Below are 20,189 nucleotides of genomic sequence, written 5' to 3'. Positions count from 1 at the left end.
AAGAGGATGGGGCCAGGCTCTTCTCAGTGCTGCCTGGGGACAGGAGAAGAGGTAATGGGCACAAACTTGAGCATAGGAAGTTCCACCTAAACATGAGGAGGAACTTCTTCACTTGGAGGGTGTCAGAGCCCTGGCACAAACTGCCCAGAGAGGTGGTGGAATCTCCAACTCTGGAGATATTCAAAACCCACCTGGATGCGTTCCCATGCAACCTGCTCTGGCAGGGGGTTGGACTGGATGATCTCCAGAGGTCCCTTCCAACCCCTACTGTTCTGTGATTCTGTGAGTACTTCAGGCATCAAGGAGTGCAGACATTCTTTGCCACCAAACATCTGAACATACCAGGTAGCATACCCTATCTGATGCCTCCTTGATAATGTATCCAAGAGATTACAAATCGGGGGGCGGGGGGGTGCGTGTGTGTTCTCTGTGTTGGTTTTATCTGCAGTGCAGAGATCATTCAGTAGCTGATACTGAGTACAGCTAACTGAAGGATGCTGGAAACTTGGAGAGTGTTCAGCCACTGAGCTCTAAGCTGTGTCGCTTTTATTGCAGCAATAAGCTTTTCTTTGTGGTTCATTAGATGCAGCTGCAGTGAATTAGAACCAGCTTAAATATAACTCAGTTGATCTGCTTTGAATGCTCTAGGTATTTTTGTCAGAAGTTACAGGCTTGCTTTCCTTTCAGGTCCTTACTAGAAAGGATGTTTAGTTATGGAAGCTAAACGCACTTTAAAGAGGACACAATGTTTGAGTTTGAGCTATGTTAGTTCTAAAAATTATCCCAACTTGCCTTTTCTATATGTGAAAGATAAAAAAATCAGATGAGGAGCTGGTGGTTTGGAGACACCCATGTGATTTCTGTAACCTCTGATACTTAACAGTCTAAAAATAGTTACCATATGGGATGTCTTTATTGTGAGGACAGTCTCTGCTACTTGAGAACCTTTCTGTGTTTAAGCACTTTCTGTGCCTAAACATTTTTAGCTATTTCTTCAACTAGATGAATTTGTCATATGGCTTTGAATGAGAGCTGCTGTCATTGTCCACAGTTCTAGCAGGAAAGGGAGTTATTTTCTCCGATTTTAGTAGAGGTGGATATGGCAGGATTCTGTGTTTGATCTTTTTTTCTACTGGGTCTGTTTCAGATCTTAGTTAAAAACAAAATGTAAAAAACTTTGATCTTACACCAGTGAAAAATGCAACAAATTTTAATATTAACACCTGACTTGTATCTATTTCGAGCCTATTACAGTTTAATCTTCTAGCAACCTACTAAGAATTCGTACCTTCAGTGGAGGTTGTTGAGATGTGCGTGAGACCCTACTTCAGTAGCTGTTCTTGCTGCTGTAGGGAGTTCACAAACTGCTGAGAAGTAAGAAAACATGTGATACATGGCCTATGCTGAGTCCATTTTCCAGTAGGCTGTTGTAAACAGAATAATCCTTACAAAGCAGTTGCATGTCCTTTCAAGGTGCACAGTAAACAAAGTAAAATCTAAACTTCTACGCACTTGTGTGGCACAGGTTATAATTATATGTGATATATCCGGTATTTTTCTGCTGGCAGTTTGTGATAGGTTTGGGAGATAAGTTACTGGTAGTCTCCTTTTTTGCAAGTTGGAAATAATTACTGTACTACAAGCTCTTTTCATCATCAGTCAAATAATGCTTGGTGGCAGGTCCTCAGTGTTAGGATGCTGCTCTTCATGTTTTACTTGTGCGGTATCCTCATTTCACCGTCCTTCTGTCCCTGCCTCTTCTGGTGGCGTGGGCTTTCTCTAAAGTGACTTGTAGGTTTGTGACTTTAACTCTGTGACTTCACCTTTTCCAGCCTTCCCATGCACTGGCTTTTTAAAAGTCTTTGCAACATCAGGCCCCAGAACTTTGGTGTGGTTAAATGAACTTCTGCAGTCATGAGTCTCAAACCAATGTCTTCTAATAATTTTTTTCTATAAGTTAACAAGTTTACTGAAGATGCAGATGTTACTTGTCTTAGGCAGCTACTCCTGATGTGCCTTCCCTGCCTAGAGTAAAAGAGCTGTAAAGCTTTTGCATTACCCATTACGCATAGGCTGAGCATTTACAGATGTGTTAGTTGAGGCACCGTCTTGCAGAAGTGACTTGCAGGTAAATAGTAGTGACCATGTATTTTGTACAGTATTTATGCAGGATTTGCAGTAAGAGAGGTTTAAATACTTTTTTCTTACTGCTGTTGCTAGGAAGCATACTTGAACCTATTTTTCTACTACTTTCCCCCAAAACTTTTACAAAGCAATGAATAAACTTCTGAAGGTTAAAAGTTGAGCATTGACTGAATGGTCCATTTATTGTAGAATTGTGTAACGTGCCTGCAGAGTGAAATAAATCCTTTTTGACTTCAGAGTTGGTTTAAAAATAACCTAACAAGCCTATGTTCTTGTTCTTCTATGTTATACCTATATAAAGGGACATCTTTGTGTGGGTTACTGATATCAGGGCTTCAGGATTTAGAGGTGCTGGTCTGTATGTTAGGAAATAGGTGGAAGATAGTTCAAATACATTTTGACTTCTTTTTGGTAGCAGGGGAGGAGGTGGAATGATGGCACTACTTCTAAGAAAATGTAATATTTTTAAGTAGTTACCTGCAGTGCAAAAAAGGAAAAATCCTTGCTTCTGGCTGTGAGACAGTACAGTGCTTTGTATAACTGACTTCTTTCAAATTTTGGCTATTGTGACTGAGTTCATTTCCAGAAGTGGATGGTTGTTTTGTCTTATGCCTATATCCTTAGTTACGCTGTTCTTTTAAATGCCCACATTTAAAATGTGGGCAGCAGAGCTTAAATCAACAGCCTGTCTAAATGAATAGCGTGGAGTAAATAGTTTTCTTCCTGATAGACTTTCTTTTAGAGCTAGATTGTGCTGACACCTAAAGAAACAGACTTTTTCAAACTCAGAGCTGCTACTATTATAATTTGTTGAAGAATCTATTCCAGTGTAATCTGGATGGCACTTTTTTGAAAATGGGATCTACAGAAAGAAGTTCAACTCCTCTAAACTAATTAAGTAGTGTAACTTTTACCTTTTTAACTGTTTGGGTGTCCTGTGTATTTTTTAGTGGGAAAGTATGGTCATACAGGATAGTGAGAATCCCTGCCTGATACCAGCAAGGACTTTAATACTGACAAGAGCAGTTTGTTCAGGCTTCTCCATAGCACTGATGCCTTTTGACCTGTTGTCAACATGTCTCCAGTGCTTTTTTTGGTGTGTTTGTTTTTTTTTTGGCTGAGTAAAACGCATTCTTTACTTGATGCTGGTAAAGTTTATGTATAAATATCCTGTACTTCAGGAGATTCAGTATAAACCACTGTTACCTTTTTTGCAAGATAAAAATGCCAGGAGGGAAAATGCATACTGTTTCTGAACAGCCTTTATTAATTTATTGATGCCTTTGCTTCACAAGACAACCCCTTCCTCTCCAAGCATAATGTTCACCTTGTGAAGGTGGACTTGTTGCCCTTTTGGTATTAATTCATTATGAACCAAAGACAGAAACTTCCAAACTTAGATTCCTCTCTCAATGTCCGAGGGATGTCACACTATAAAATTCACCATCTGGTTTATTTTGAGATATTCTTCAGCACTTGAGAGGTCAGCCTTTAGGTGCCATGGCAAACAATGTGATTTGTCAGGTCTGCTATAAAGGATGCGAGAGATAAGCAAGGTCTTAACGTCTTGACCTCAGACTTGAGTGCTGGGTTGTCCTGGTTTGAGGCAAAACAGAACCAATTTTTCAGTTTTGTAATTTTACTTTTTAGCTGGGCCTCTTCTAACTGACTAAAGTCCGAAATTAACAGCACATTGTTCAGACACTGTTCACTCTCACAGTGATAAGACCTGATTATACCAAGGAATGGTATGCACAGAGGCTCTTGCTTATACTTATTGCTATAACAACCAAGGTCAGCTAATGTCACTATTTGCCCCATTAGAGAGTTGGAAGCGGAAAAGTGTGGAGGGGTCCCACCTGCAGGGAGGAGCAGACAGGACAGGTGACCCAAAACTGACCAACAGCATATTCCATCCCATCTGCATCAAAGCTTCGTATAAAAGCTAAGGGATAAAAAGGTCAGCTCTCTTTCTTCAATCGCTGGTGTCCGAGGACCCTGTCTGTTTGTCTGCCTTTGATCCCGATCTGAGCATTCCTGACTCCACATCTGGAATCCTGCTCCTGTCCGTCGCTGACTGCAGCCTGGGACTTTCTCTGTGCCTGCTGGTGACGCAGTTGTCGTCCTGGGAGCTGGATACGGTTTTGTATATATTGTATACTTTTTAATTATTTTTTATTATTATTTATTATTTCATTATTTATTAATATTTTCATTAAAGCAGTTTACTTCTTTTTCTAAGCTCAGGAGTATGGAGGGCCATCTATCACTCTGGTCAATCTGGCCAAAACCATGACAGTATCTTAAGTCAGATACCATCAGCATCATATTTTCCAGCTGTTGATTTTCTCAGGTTGCTGCTTTATGGCTCATTTCTCTGCCCAGGTTCTTTTTTGTTCCGTAGTGTGGGTTACAGGAAGGTTTTTGGAGCGTAGGGGACTTTGTAGTGCTTGATGTGCATTGATACAGGGCAGGAAAGTGTGAGTTTATTCAGAGCTGTGTGCTGTTGGACTGATGTTCTTGCTATCGTGCTGTCTTGAGACTTCTCACCAACTTTTTTGTAAACAATTCTCTTGATTTTTTTTTCTTTGTTACCAAAGTTTGAAGATGTGCACAGGAGAATAAAAAAAATTGGGAAAAATATGATTCTGAGTATTTGGGAGCCGTTCTGCAGTGGTTTACTTCTGTGACTGTTTCTCTTGCTATTGAATTAGGCATATAATTAGTTTTACAATGAAATGGGCTGTTACTTTTTTGATGCGATGCTAAAGCTCCTAATACAGTGAAGTCAGCTTTTCAAAACTAGTTTGAAGGAAAATTGCCTAATTCAGGATTTGCTGTTATGAGATTTAGATTTCAGTAATATGTATATACAATGTTCAGTGGGTTGGACATAGATAATAGAAGGGCTACTGCGTAAATATATCAAGTTGAAGTTTCATTAGGTTTGGGTATAACACCTAGCATTGAACAAAAGGTTAGAAGAAAGACCTAGAGTGTACAGAAGCCAAACGGCCCCAGAAACTTCATATTTTCTGGACAGAATGATAGGAAAATATGATTAGGAATGTTAACTATGATGTATCCAATTCTTAGATGTAACAGAGGGTTTTGGCATCTTGGCTGCTATGTTTCTGTGTTCTTCAGTTTATGTTTGCGGAGGGTTTCCTGTCTGCAGAGGTCAGAAATCTTAAGACTTGGGTAAGATTTCTGCGCTGACTGAAATCAAGAGCAAGATTATTTTAAAATAGGAAAGGTTCTTAAGTATCCATCTCTGCATTTTTAGTTGGGTTATACAAAAAAGATTTCTACAAGTAAGTCATCTCAGTACAGCATATGGATCTGTCATGTTGTGTCTTTGTTGCATTATTCATTACTTGTGGTATAGCAGGATTAAGGAATGAAGTTCTCTTCATCTGCTACTGGAAGTCTGTGCTGCATTTATGGAACCACAGTGACTTCCTATCCCTGGTGGGGCAGGCAGGGCGGAGTCATAGCTGTCTCTAAGCTTGTTTTTTCTAAAAGATGCGATGTATTAAATTCCAACCATCAAGAATGCTACGTAAAAACTGAATAGTCTTTATCTGTAATAGGTGTTCAGAGCAAACTGTCTTTGGCCATATTTTTTCATAGTAGTTAATTATGAATTGTCGAACAAGAATGACTTGTTGTCTTCAGTCTTCCTGGGTGAGATTAAATCTTTTAGGTGAAGTAATGTAAGCCTCAAAAGTCTGTGAGTGAAGTCATAGAATGATAGGGGTTGGAAGGGACCTCTGGAGATCATCTAGTCCAACCCCCTGCCAGAGCAGGGCCACCTAGAGCAGGTTGCACAGGAACACATCCAGGCAGTTTTTGAAGTCTAAGCTACTCTTGACTGAAAGGGCAGAAAATGCTAACTGGGAGTGTTTTGGTCTGAACAGTGTTCCTTTTGCTCTTCCCAACCCTCATGCCCAGCTGTGGGGAAAAAAAAAATAGTGCAGCTCAAGTCAGTTGGTGCCACAGATCCCTATTTTCTTTGCCTTTCATGCTACTTTTTAGACTTTTCACCTCGAGGGATAAAGGCGGGTATTTAGTATTTGTATAGTGTTTAATGTCTGTAAGATGTGATCTGAAGTCATTGAAGCAATTTTGGACAATGTCATGTCTTGGTCTGTTCAGGTAGTTTGCTGTTACATGCTGAGTTCATGTCAAACTCCAGTGCCTCTTGCCCTGTCTCACTAGTTGAGCTGTTTTTATCAAGATCTCTCCTCCCAAGAAGGTTTAATGGAAGGTTTAATTTTTCCTGGGCAAAAATGACTTGATTCTATGTGTATGTAATGTTGCATGTTTGTTTGGTTCAAGTACTTCATGTTGCACATAAGCTTTGCTTGTCATCAGTTTTAGAACTAAAAGAAGGATGCTGTCTCCACCTTGTGACATGGCTGTGTGTCAAGAACTGGTGATCTGCGCTAGTGGAGGCATTGAGTGTGCAGGATTTGTGTTGCTATCGCAGCCTGACACCACTTTGAAATGACTTGTAAAGATGGATATGGAGGAAGGGAGAGGCATGGATGCTCCTGAGTTTTGACTTTCAGCTGCTTGGTTTTTTTTTTCCCTTTTTATATGGGATTGAGGATGTTAGTTGCCTAACTAACTAGCTATGTATGTGCGAGCTTAAGGGATATTCAGTCATGCAACTTCTTCCCTACCCTACATTTGAGATCAAAGTTTACAGTGACAGAACAAAAACTTCCCTGAAGGGAGGAAATTGAGGGGATTCATCCTGTGGTTTGAAGGGTAGAACAATGACAGAGATACCAAGTTCTCAAAATCTGGCTTGGGGTCTGCATGGGGTGTCTGGGTTTTGGGCCCAACCATCTCCCCGCTTTACCAGGGAGCTGTGAGCAAACGGAGTGCTGCCATGAAAAAGCAGGAGAGCAGAAGTGTTCCTCTACCTAACCTTGTCTTCAACCTGGAAGATGAGTCCTGTCATCCATTGTTGGGCAGCTGAGGATAGTTGAGTGTATGAGGGACAAAACCTTTTAGCTATGTTCTCCTTCAGGGACAGGAATGGGAGAGTAAATGGAGTAGTGGGTGGCCTTGAAGTTGACACAGGCTTTCTTGATCAGGATGAAGCTGTTTTTCTAACTTTTGTTTTTAAATGTGGGCATCTCTTCAGAGTCAGACTAACCTGGTTAGCTTCCTTTTCCTGGCTATTGGTAAAACTTCAGCTTTTGAAATTGCCAGTGGGGCAGAAGGATGTGACTGCAGTGTGAAAGAGGAAAAAGTTTTACACGGTCCAACTGGAATAGTGAGATAAATGCTGAAAAATTGAAGTAGGCATCCTAGCCAGTTCAAGTGGAGCAGGCTCTGTATGTCTAAAAGTGGATGTTGACTTTGAAACCCTTCAAGCTGTCAAGATGCTGCATTTGAAGAGTCCTCAAGTTGTCCCCTTTCACCCCATTGAATCTGTTTTCTTCTGTTGTTCTCAGTAGGCTCAAGAGGACTGCAGATGGGTAAGGCTGAAGGGAAATGTCTGCAGTAAGATTCTGTTACTTCTTGCAGGATACAACTGTGTTTTGACAGAATTGTATTGCCTTGGGAGAGCACTTTGCTAGAAGGCTGGGAGCTAGCACATGAGACACATGGGACAGCATATGCAAGTGTTTAAAGGAATAAGAGCAAAAACTGTAGTTGGCAATATTTTGTGAATGGTAGGGTGCAGTTGAAAAGTCTGAGCATATCCCGTCCTTTAAACAACGGTCTCATTTATAGTATCAATCAAGTCTGAAATTATTGACAACTTGTTGGAGGTTTGCTATTTGTTTCAGGCCTCAATGACTGTCTGCATGATCCAGTGATAGTTTTGGTGGGTCTCTTGAAGAACATCATCAATATTGGCTGTGTTCAGACGGGCCCAATTTGACAGTTAGGCTTTCTGTTATAACAGAAGTAATAATTTCTCCTCAGTTGGCTTTAAACTTTTTTAAATGAAAGAGGGCAATGAAAGGATTGCCCTTTCGAAGGGCAGAATATGGAAGGATAGGATAGGAAGAATACGATTCTATGCATAAGCTAATGAATGCTGCATGTTGATGCTCTCTTTCTCAGGGAAAAAGTTATGTTGGTAGAAGTAGTTATGTGTCTAAATTGACCTGAATAATGAGGAACATAAAAATGATTTTACTTTATTGGAGTCTCACTTGAACAGATCACTTGACAGAATGCAGGTATTTGTTTTCTTTACAGAAGTCTATTAGAGTTGATATTTCTAGTATGATTTCTAAGATAACTTGAATTACCCTGTATATTTCCCTCCCTTTACTGCAGCTGACAAGGTAGTTAGTAGCTGCAGTTGCTCGAAGAGCTCCTGCATGGTCTCTGGATTACTCCATTGTCAAGCAATGTCCTCACTTTGTTGTTCATGTATTGTTTTTTCAGAACTGCTTGCAAATCTTTATGCTGGCTTCTTTCCTAATACACTAGTAGCATTAGTGCCGCATTGCTTAGAGCACCCCACAGGTTCTTAGTTGTTTTACAGGAATGCCAAGTGTTTCTGAAAGCGTTGCATACTGTGTGGAGACACTTTTTTTTTTAATCTGTGTATTCATTTTTAGTGTTCCCTATAAATTTCTACATTCAGTAGGTAACTTGCCCTTTCTTCCTTCTATCCGTTTAGTGCAGTCACCAGGACTATTAAGGTTTTTTCCTGATAGCAGAATTCATTCCTGTACTGATGGCTATTTCTTATTTAGTTGTCCACTTGTCTTATTTCCTACGTGGAATGGGCAAGTCTATCTAGCTATCTTCATCTTTGCTAAAAGCTTCTGCAGATTAACTTTTGTGGCACCAATCACAAGAATGAAAATGCTTTTGCTTACATCCCATATGACTATTTTTTTTCATATTCATCTTCCCATCTCTTCACTCACTTTCTCACCATGCCTTTGAGGTCAAGGTGTAGAAGTGTAAGTGGTATTGTTCAGTGATTCATACAAGAGCCAGTGTGAAATGGTTTCCCTCGTAACCTGTCACCTTAGGGAGGCTATGTAGTTGGGTTTTATTGTTGTGTAGGACTCCTCTGCTTTCTGGTCTTACACTTGCCTGTGTTTACGTTAGTAACTTTCTAAGTTACTTGGAAAATTTTGAGGTGACCTTATCAGAAATTAGTTTTAAGCTTTCTGTCAGGTTTTTTTTGGTCTTTGATCAGTATTGTATCACAAAGTTCTTCCTCCTAACTATGGATAAATCAAGAGATACTCTTGTTGGTTGGTTCTCTTGGGCTGAGTGAGTTTTCTTCTGGAGCAGTGCCCTAATCTAGTTTGTGCCACAGGTTTTTTCAATAGTGTAATGGAGGAAATGACACAAATGAATGGACATGCAAATAGAGAGGGCTGCTAATGGAGAAATGCTTGTTTATGCTGTTATAACAGTGAAAACACAGACGAAGAAGTCAGCGTGTTTTAGCCTGTTTGTGCAGACTCAGAAAGCACAATATGTGCTATTAAAGTGCGGACATCAGAGTAACCATCAGGCTCTTCTTGACAACTATCCTTCCTACAAGAAAACTGAAAGAATGAGTAGTGTTTTGTTCTGACAAGCAAGGCTGTTGACTGAAGAGGTGCCCTCTAGGCCTGTATGTGCTTTTATCCATAAAGAAGTTTGGGCTCTTCTAGCAGCCTATATATTAGTTTTTGCATATGTTGGCTTCATCAACCTCCATGATCTCTTACTGTACAGCTTTTTTAAGAATGCACAAATTAATGCTGCTTTCATGCAGGCTCATAAGATATTTGACTATTTGAAGAAAAAGAGACCTTCAAATCAACACTCTAGTAAAAATAAAAATTAGTAAAGAGGAAGCATTAAGAATTACAGCTATTCAAAGTACAAACAACTATGCATTTAAATATTTTTTTTGGAACTGTTAAAATTTCTTGCTGAATTCTGTTTTTTAAAGCAAAATTCAGCATCTAGGTTATGTCAGGGCTATTGCCTTTCACTGAGCCCTCAATGCTTTTTTTTTTAAGATGTTTAGCAACACTTCACGCAGACAGCAAACAGCTTATCCTTGCTAAATGACCTTCATTACCTGTTGTGAGTCAAAGTAGGTGGTATAAATTATTTGTAAAACACACTGAGCATTTAAATTTAAAAAAAAGAATAATTTTTTACAAGCTCATACTAAAGTTCTAGTTTAGACCTTCATATCTGGAAGATACAAAGGATGTTGTTCTCAGCTGTGGGGTTCTGATTGTTCTGCTAGATGGTATTGTGAAAACAAAACCTAACATCTGCTTATCCAAATAGCAACATGTGATAATGGTTACATGCTTCCATTGTACTGTCTATACCCAACAGGAAAAAGGGACAAATAATGAATTTTAAAGCATGTTCTAAAAGCCTCCTGGTGTGTAAGTCTTCAGGAGGTTCTTCATGAGTGTGTTTAGGATCTCCTAGGATTTTATCAAGAGCATTGTATCATCAGTGACCCTTGAGGCTGGAAGCATCTCAGGGTGCAACTTCAGTTGCCTCTGAACAGTGGTAACCTGTTGGAGGAGGCAGAGATGCTGAATATTTGGTGTCTGGCCACTTAGATTCTGTGTGCTTATTTTTCTGTAATTGCCTTTATATAATAATACTATTTAGAAGTATATAGCTTAACAAGGGCAAACATCTGTGCAGTGATTTTTTTTTTTATGTGGTGTCTATAAATAGTAGTAAATTCTGTGTATAAAACCTGTGTGAAATAACTTTTTTCCTCAATGACAGGGATGCACAGGTATGAATCAAAACAAGTGGTAGAAAGGCATTAGCCAGAAGTGTGATGTACTAAAGGTTTCTCCCTAACATATACACCTGAGGTGGTAAGTGGTTGAAGGCTTTTCTGTTTTGTCAGCTCACGTTGGTTCTGCCTCAGCACTGCCAGCATCCAGTCTCAGCTTCCATTTTCATCTGAACATGAGCAGTAAAGTATGGTACATACCAAAATACCTGTTTTGCAGGGAAAATTAGTAGATCACTGTGACTATGGTTTTGCTGGTCTACCTCTTGCTAGCTCTGCTTTATTTTCAAAAGGTCTCATAAAAATCTACTGTTATGGTCAAAACTGTTCTATAGCAACCAGAACTAATCACACAAACCGAATGGCTTTTTAATTCCTGATGTCTTTGGTCTTCAAAAAAAAAAGCCTAGTTGCTTCTCTGCTAGGCAAACCTTACTCATGACTGGCTTGAACTGAAGCTATTCAGAAACTGGAATTCAGTTAATGCCACGAAACAGTGTTTAAGAGTGTTTGGATTTATAATCTTAACTGTGCTTGGTGAATTAAAAGTAACCTTATTGAAAGGTAGATGGTTCCCAAGCACTTACAGTGTTAACAAAGGGAACCACTCACAGTTTGCTGAACTGAACAACTTTGTCTTTGGTTCTGCTTCCTTTCAGGACTGTGAAGAAAGAGCAGATTTCCTTTTCCAGCTTCACTTACTTGTTCTCTTCTTAATCTGATTGTATTTTAAGACAAACTTGCATTTCTTCAAGAGGCATAGAGCCCTGTTTCCTGAACTTACTAATTTCTTAGGTTTTTCTGAATGCAGTAATTGCTGAGCTATTTCAATAATACAAAGTGTAATACTGTCTTTGGGAGGCTAGTAGTCAAAAACTATATTAACTCTTCTTAATGATACCTCGTGATCCTTCAGTAGCTCAGTATTTTAAAACTTTTTTGGAGACTGTTTACAGCTCAAATTCTATGTTAATGTGCCATTTTAATTTTAAAGTACACTGTTTAGGCTGGAAACTGATTTTTAAAAAAAAAACACTTTTTTTTAATTTGGCTATATCTTTTTTCAGGTCAGTTAAAAGTGCAAGTAAAAGGGTAAGAACTCTAGTTTTTCAGACTGGATGTAAAAGAGCATTCTGTACAGCTTTGAAAGTAATAAAAATGGTAAAAAATTCGGTAGAGCAAAACTTGTTTTTGAAACATAGTGGTATAGTAGTTAGAGAACTGACTTGTCATACATTGATGCAAGTACTTCGTGGAACTCCTTAGTGAAGATAGGTGTGTTATGCAAAGTGGAAATACTTCAGATGAGATGTTCTTTGTTTTTTTGAGAAGTGCTGTAATGCTCAAAGGCACAGTGAAGTCTGTGCAGCGAGCATACTGAAGTCCTGTACACACAGGTAAGCTGTCCTAATGGAGTTCTGTGTCTGCAGCCTGTTGCTCACAGGAAGCAAATCATCTATCAGGTCATGCTGCTCTGAGAGGCATAGAGATCCAAATATGTCATTTTATGCGCACCACTACAGTCTCTGTAGGACAGAAAATTTGTAGACTGCTGCTTTAATGCAATCTCCTTAATAAGGCTTATCTGGATTTAAAAGTCATCAGTTGAGAGTTCCATTTTTTCTTCATGTAATAAGCAGTTCATCAAACATATTTGCCTGTATACAGCGGAGAGCTTCTGAAATGCAGTTGTTAGCATTGGTTTTGGGTTGAGAGCAGAGAGAATGGCTTGCAAACTTGCAGCTGATACAAAAGCCTCAGTATTTTTCATAAAAAAGTTGATTAAAGGCATTTATTGACCTCAGAAAAAAAGACCGGACATGAAGTCAGCTAGCCATATTTTGACTTCAGTAGCAAACTGAAATGAGGACTTAGTTACACTGTTTTAATTGTTTTGAAGTATGTTTATAAACCCTGGATGCAGCAGCTTTCCAAAATCTGAGTCCTTGTTTTTTTTATCAAGTTTAGGCTTAACCTCATCTCCTAACCAGAAACAAGAAGGATCTCTTGTATTTACACCAGTCTCAAGCTGTGGCAACAGTCAGGAGTCTTCCTATTTGTGCAAGTATTGTGGTTACACTTAACATCTGGATTACTTGTAATCATCTGCAAATGGGCCATTAGTTTTTTTGGTATCCTCCTAGCACTGTTGAATTAAAATCCAGCTGGGTTTGCAGTGATATTTTATTTAAAAACAAACAACAATGTGCTTGGGGACAAAAATACCCTTTTGAAGAACTGTCTTGCATATTTTGCTCCAGTTATTCCGCTTGAGAAATTCTTGACTCTACTGCCGTTTGTATGTCCAGTGGTACTCTTAAAAAGCTATTGCAAGGAAACTTACTGGATACCATCTGTGCAAGATTTCAATTTACTTAATTTTTAAAACCTAGGATTTTAAGAACAGACTGTTTTAGTAAAGCAGTTTTTCTTGTGTATTTTTTTTGTGGGCTGGGAAAGGCATGTAAGGGGAGCTGTTTTTCAATGGTGCATGGTCATTTTATGTGCTAATGGAAAACTGACTCACTGCATTTTCTTCCTTTCATCATCCTTCAGTCTTGAAGACTTAATATGTTTTGTGGTATAGTTCCTTTTAGACATGGTGTGGTTCTGGAGGTAGTTTCCAGGATAGATGCAGGGGTAACTAGACTGCGTTATCTTTTAAATCTTACTAAAAATAAGTATCTAATTTCATGTAAGAAAAATAACTTCAGAACTGAATTTGGAAAGATTAGATTGGAATTGCCTCAAATCCAATTAAGCCACACTGCATGGACGTGCTGGGAATATAAATGCAATTATTGTAAATTTGTACAAATTGATTTGTTGCATTATCTTGCTAATCTAACATACGGTACTTTTTGTGTCCATATTGCAGACGGCAACTCCAAACTAACATGGCAGTCAGACTCTGTGATGTGGCTTCTCTGCTTAGAAGTGGTTCGTGGGCAGCAGAGCCTTGGACTGGGGTCTGTGGGATTTTTCTTAAATTCTGTAGGCTACTTTTTTCCATGTTAATAGTGCTGAGGCCATACCAAACTCTTTAATCTCCCATTTGAAACTTAACTCCCTTCTATCTTTTGTTATAGGCTGTAGGTTGTGTCCTTTTTCTGTGAGAGCCTAGAGCGCACTGGCGTACCATGACAACTTTTACAATGATATGGTGATCTCCTGTACAAATTATACTGCAGTGGCTTGCCTTTCTTCTAATGTCAATTAGATTTTAGTACTAATTCAAAATACCCGGTGGATAATTGAAGAGTAGCATTGTACTAAAATGGTTTTGGTATGGTCTGAATACTAAATTGCAGTAACTTTAAAAACTTGTATACTGTGTATTTATGATTACTATTTTAAAAGTATATTTACAAGTCTTATTCTAAAAAACTGTTTGAAAACTGTAAATTTATCTCTTAAACTATTTTTCTGGGTGGAAAATATTTAGTAACTGCTAAAGAAGTGCTTTGTGTTTTGTGAACGGTTGTATTCAACCTATCAATAGAATATGCATTATTTGTAAAACATATTAGTATCACTTTATTCAGAGCAGATGGTTCTATAGCTGAGAAATGCTGTAATTTCAGCACACACAGGCTACTGCAGCTGTTCACTTGAGTGTTGGCTTAGAATCTCATTCTTGCCACCTGAACATGAAAATAAATGTGCAATTAAGTAAGGATTGTTTGTTGTCTTTGCTAAATCCTGCTAATTTTGATCAATGAACACTTAAAATTTGAGGAAAAAAGAAAAAGAGGATGGGGAAAAAAATCAATCCCAGAGAGCCTCGGTCAGAGCACAGCATTTGTGGCTACTAACTCTTCCAGATACACTAGTGTTTTGAGAATTAATTTATCCTAATTGGGATCATGTATTTTGTCCTGTTTTCAGCAGGCTTGTTTCATCACAGTGCCAGGAGCAGGTTACCCCTTGCAGTTCATCCCAAGGGAAGAAAATGCTGTTCCAGTTGTAGCTCCTCAGGAAAACTAGATCACATTTTTGTATTAAATATTCTTAACAGATTAACCATCCCTTTTTTGTGTTTTGTTGAACTAACCTCTTGGAAAATACTTCTGCGTACAGAACATAGAAATGTGTTCTCAGGAATGTATGAATTGTAGCTTAAGACACTCAACCCCTTTCATGTTTTTAGGAAACTCAGGTTTGTACTCCCTGAGTACAGTGTCCTAATCAGGTGTTTGGGTATGCACTGATTGCATATGCTGCTTTGAACAGGACAGTTAGGACAGATAACCTCCAGAGGTCCTGACGCTACATTGTGATTTTACAGTAGGCTTTTTTGTGTGAGAACTCCTCCTAGAAATTTAAGTATGGTGTTGGATTTTTTTTTTTAGTGAAACTTCCTGATGAGTCTTGCTTCTGTGTTGACATTTATTACTGGAGAGTTAATTTATTGAATTTTTCTGTTGGATGTTGTCCTGTATAGTTGGTCTCAAACAGGGTAGGCTGCCTTTAAAAATTCACTATATTTACCAATTATTGCCCTTCAGTGACTGACTGAGATAGCAGAGAGCCTTTTGTACATGTGGTAGCTTATGGGCAAGTACTGAGACTTCTCCAAATGATTGTGGCTGTATCTAGCAATCATACAGTCAGTTACTTTGAGGTGGAACACAGCAGTTCCTGGAGTGGTGATCATTCCCTTATTTTGATGTCTAAAAGTAAATCAAGTTCAAACATCAAATTTAACTGTTTTCAGGGTGCAGGGGAGGGAAGAAGTGAGAGCCAGGAATTGTCAGTTTAATCAAATACAAACATTTGGAAACCTACTTCCAACCTGTGGTGACAGAATGTTGACATAGAAGTTATCAAGGAAGAGGTTGTTTTCCCTCCCCCTGCATTCATACATCTCAAAAGTATTTCATTAAATTACTAACCTTGCTTTCTTCTATTGCTTTTGAGAAATAGACTCGGGCTACAGTTAACACCCACCTCTTTTTGAAAATAACCAAATACTATCACTTTAAAATCTACATTTCACATCATTTCAGTTATCAGTTGTAAGTTAATGCAACTGATTCCCTTTGCAACAGGCCAATTCTGCTTGGTAACTTCTATGATAGAAAGGCTGTGATGCCCTTAAATGAGGGGAATGGGGGAGGATGGAAACTAAGATTTGAGTGTTGACTTCGTTGAGGGAGGTGCTAAAAAATTGTAGTGACAACTTTATTTTCCTGTAAGTTTTGAAAGCATTACCTTGACTTACCAGTTAAAATGCTTCTCAACTGGTGGGATATTTTTGCACATAGAGGCAGTGTGTGGCCCTGGCAATACCAATTCTGCATAGTGACAGGTCGTTTAGATTCTTGTCTGGACTGTCCTAATAGGTGGTGAGATGTGAATTTTGATGGTTCTTGTTTTCTTTGTTTTTCAGCAGGTGATTGCTGCCATGGAAACACAACTGTCTAATGGACCAACTTGTAATAACACAGCCCATGGTTCAAATACCATAAACAATTGCTCGTCACCAGTTGATTCTGGGAACACAGAAGACAGCAAGACCAATTTAATAGTCAACTACCTTCCACAGAACATGACACAAGAGGAGCTGAAGAGTCTGTTTGGCAGCATTGGTGAGATAGAATCCTGCAAGCTTGTCAGGGACAAAATAACAGGTATGTGGGTTTGGGATTTTCTGCATCTTTTAACTTTCCAAACAGTGGGCTGTCAGATGTTGTTCTGCAATTCTCTTAAATCATGGAATAAAGGCAGAAGAAACCAATGCTGATGTTGCTAGCCAGAAGGAACTTAAGTTCATCGTTACCTAGATTATACACACAAAAAATTAAATGTGTCTGTATTTGCATTTCATCCAGGTTTGTATGAGTGCTGTAAATGCTAACAGGGCATTTAAATCTTATGAGCTTTAGAGTCTTTGGAAAGAAGATTCAGATGTGGAAAAGCATATATTTATACAAGGTTTACTTGAGTTTTTATTCAACTCCATTGGAGTCATGACTTCATTAGCCCTAGTTGATGCATAACTTCCTTTTTCAGGGATGCAGGTAATCAAACTTGTACTTTTGGACAAAGTGGGCTTCATTTATTCAGCTTTGTCGGTCTTTGGGTAAAGCTGCTTTTGCATTGCAGCAGTTGAGTAATTTCTTCAGGATGCACACTTGAATCACTATGTGCTGTCTGAGGGCACAAGTGCGAACTGCAGCGTGATGCATTCTGGTAGTACTTGATTTTAGTAACAACTGGTGCACATGTTGCATGTATTTAGACCAGTTGTTTAACTTTTAGAGAACTACCAGATGGATGCTTGCACTTAAAAACAAGAATGAAAGGGTGGTTGGCAGAGTTCAGTTTATCTAATCTCCATTTCTCAACTCTAAGCTCTCAAATTAAAAAACATTGGTGTACCACTTATGTCGACATGTCATTAGTTTTGTTCAGAAATGTTGACTTTCGTACTTTATTCCCCGGTGGTTTTTTTTCAAAGTCCTCAAATATCCAGCTTTCAAGAACACATCTTTAAGTTATGTTCTTGGTTGCAACTCTTGAATGTGCTAGCTAGCTTCTGTGTGTTTAAAACTACACCTCTTCAAGGCTGCATGTTCTCTGTGCTTTGGTTTAAGGGATGGAAGCTAATACTTTCCTATTACTGAAAGGTAGTGGCAGAACATGGACATTTTTCTCACAGTAAATAAAAACTTCCTTGTGACTCAATGTTCCTTGACCAGTGACAGTTGGAAGTGGGAAGGCAAAAGCCTTAGTTGATGCGGGTTGCTTGTGGCTTCAGTCCCTCTACAGGTGTTTGTGTTGATGGCTTGAGTATCTCCTGGAGAGATGTGTTTGCCAACTGTGTACGTGAATAGTGGAAGAAAAGGCCTGGAAAAAAAGGAAAAGGTCTTCAGGCAGCTCTAGCACCAACCCTAGGACTTGTCTTTGGCATGCAGCGCATGCGTTCTTCTCTTGTCCTGATGACATATTCACTCTTCTAGTGTGGCAGAAAGAAGTTATGCCACCTTTTCCCACATTGATGCAGATACTACTGTGTCATTGGTACAAGGATGATGCTTAAACAAGAATCTGGCAGCAAAAAGATACTACAGGGATTATTTCTTGTGTGTTTAGTTCAAGTACATCTGCACCTGCTGAGAGTAACCAGAGTGAACTAAGTTAGGGATCTCTTCTAAATTTGACCATCTAGTCTGCACAGTGAGACTGACTTTAACCTGTACCTTTTTTGAATAATATGAAGTAGTTTAGTTGCCACTGCTCATGTACCTGCATTCTGCTAATATACAATAGGGAAAATACTGATGTGACACTGAATAATCACCACCTTTTTTGAGAATGCTTTTTTCTGTCATTATTCTCTGCATGCTGGAGACAGTATTTGTGACTGTGTCCAAATAGATATTTACTTGTGCATGGTGTGATAATAACCTGTTACATACAAAGGGATGTTTTTGGCATTGGTTACTCTTGATTATAGGTCTTGGCTACTGTCCTCTAGACAGTTTTGTTGCCCTGCACTTCTTTTTCCCCAGTCACAAGGTGCATTCTCAAGCCCTACTTCCGTGCAGTTCAGCTTTATACAACATCAGTCAGTTTTATGCTTGACTTCAGGTACTGCACAAAGTGGAAACTAAAGAGAAGGCGCAATGTCCATATTCAGGCCTGAAGAGAGGTGAGGCTATCCTTCTGAGGCTGCAATAATGGGATTTTTTTTAAGTCTCAGTGCTTTCTACTGACTGTTCTACACACAGTTTGTTAATTTCAAAGCAATTTGCCCCAAAACAAGGGGATCCTGCCTGAAGAGTATGACTTTTAAAAGATGACTGACAAAACACATGCTTCTGTCTTGGTGAATTCACTGGGCCATGCTTCATGGCTGTTCCTCATTTCAGTTGGTGATTGCTGGCAGCCTTACCTTTCCTGAGGTAGGGATCAGTTAGTGGCACAAAAGAGTCAAGCTAAGAGACTGCTTAAAGCCCAACACTGACCTTTTGGCTTCTTTCTTATTGAGTAGTCTGACTTCTGAAGGTTGCTTTGCCTCCCTTTGGATCTGAATGATGAGCACTTCTTCCCATAGCAAGTGGCTTGCTCTTGAGCCATAAGGTAGTGGAATGGCTAAATCTGTAAAGTACCGTGCTTTCAGCATGGTAGGCTTGGCTGCTGAAGCTGCTGCTTTTAGTCCTTCTGGGCTGACCAAGCCTCAAAGCAGTCTCTACGTTTCATTGTGAAGAATACCTAATGTGCTTAGGGATGCCAAAAAAACTAGACTGGGCTTGTGCCACACCTTGCTGTCTTCAGCTGAAGGCTGGTGGGTGCAGAAAACAAGCCTGTGTTCTCTATAGGTCATGACTTCAGTGCTTTGAAATAAAAAGTCTTTCACTTAGCGGTTTCCTGACCTGTTGTTCCAGCAGTGGAAAGATATAACTGGTTCTTGATCAGTTAGTGAGATGGCTATTCAAAGTGTTTATCTCTGTCTTGCAGATCTGAGTTCACATATTTAGCATTCCTTATTAAAGTTGCTTAAGGATTACATGCTTCTCCCAATTAAGAGGCTGCTGCAGGCACACAGAAGTGAGCCTCAAGGTCTTAATGATGGATGTGCAAATTGCCCACATCCTTAAATGATGGTTTTGATGTTTTATATACAGAAGCTTACATTGCTGCTAGTTGGTGTGAAAAGACTCCTTGCCTGGGACTTAACTGCAGACCTCTTGTTTGAAGGTATTATGTCTTCTGTATAGCATAAAGTGATGCCTAAAAGGGTCCTGAATTTAAATTACATCCTTAGTAGGTGAGAACTTCAGGGTTGGAATTATTGGAGATATAGTTGATGTTTCTCCTTTATCAGAGAGCAGATCATCTGCTTTGAGGCATACTTTCAGCTGCCAGCAAAAACATTGCATCAGTCTTGTTCCAAAAGGCTTTAGTATAAATGAGATTGAGAAAAGTGGTGTCTGACCTTATAGGTGCATTGGGAGCAATACTTCTGATTTAAGTAGCCTGGAGCAAGATTACCTTGTGTTTGTGGATGCTGGGGAGATGCTCTAGTTCCAGTCCTGTTCTTACTCATTTTCAGGTTTTCTACAGAGTTCTTGAAAAGCAAATTTTCCTTTTCTTTCTACATCTCAGAACAGGGATTGTTACTAGGTTGCTTTGAAGGAAGAGATTTGGCATGCATTTCAGAATTATATTGGTTTAATTCTTGTCTTAAAGCAGTAATCTTTTTCCATCTTAAATGAACTGTCATGAGTACTGCATACTTGGTGAATATCTTGAATTGATGAGAAATTTAGGG

The 20,189-nt window shown here is 39.1% G+C and overlaps 1 protein-coding gene across 6 annotated transcripts in view; it reads left to right on the top strand.

The window, feature by feature from the left end:
- Positions 1-20,189, top strand: part of ELAVL2 (ELAV like RNA binding protein 2) — a 102,413-nt gene that overhangs the window by 35,965 nt on the left and 46,259 nt on the right. For 2 of the 6 annotated variants that reach the window (XM_054185563.1, XM_054185562.1), the window contains exons 1-2: positions 13,793-13,878; positions 16,305-16,542. In XM_054185563.1, the coding sequence (XP_054041538.1) occupies positions 13,807-13,878; positions 16,305-16,542 (310 nt within the window). In that variant the 5' untranslated portion in view covers positions 13,793-13,806. Of the gene's footprint in view, positions 1-13,792; positions 13,879-16,301; positions 16,543-20,189 lie in introns of those variants that run through there. The other 4 variants (XM_054185566.1, XM_054185561.1, XM_054185565.1 and 1 more) reach the window with 4 other exon arrangements.

The sequence above is a fragment of the Rissa tridactyla genome, chromosome Z (genome assembly GCF_028500815.1).
Source record: "Rissa tridactyla isolate bRisTri1 chromosome Z, bRisTri1.patW.cur.20221130, whole genome shotgun sequence".
In the NCBI taxonomy this organism is placed as follows: Eukaryota; Metazoa; Chordata; class Aves; order Charadriiformes; family Laridae; genus Rissa; species Rissa tridactyla.
This window is presented reverse-complemented; position numbering and strand designations above follow the sequence as displayed.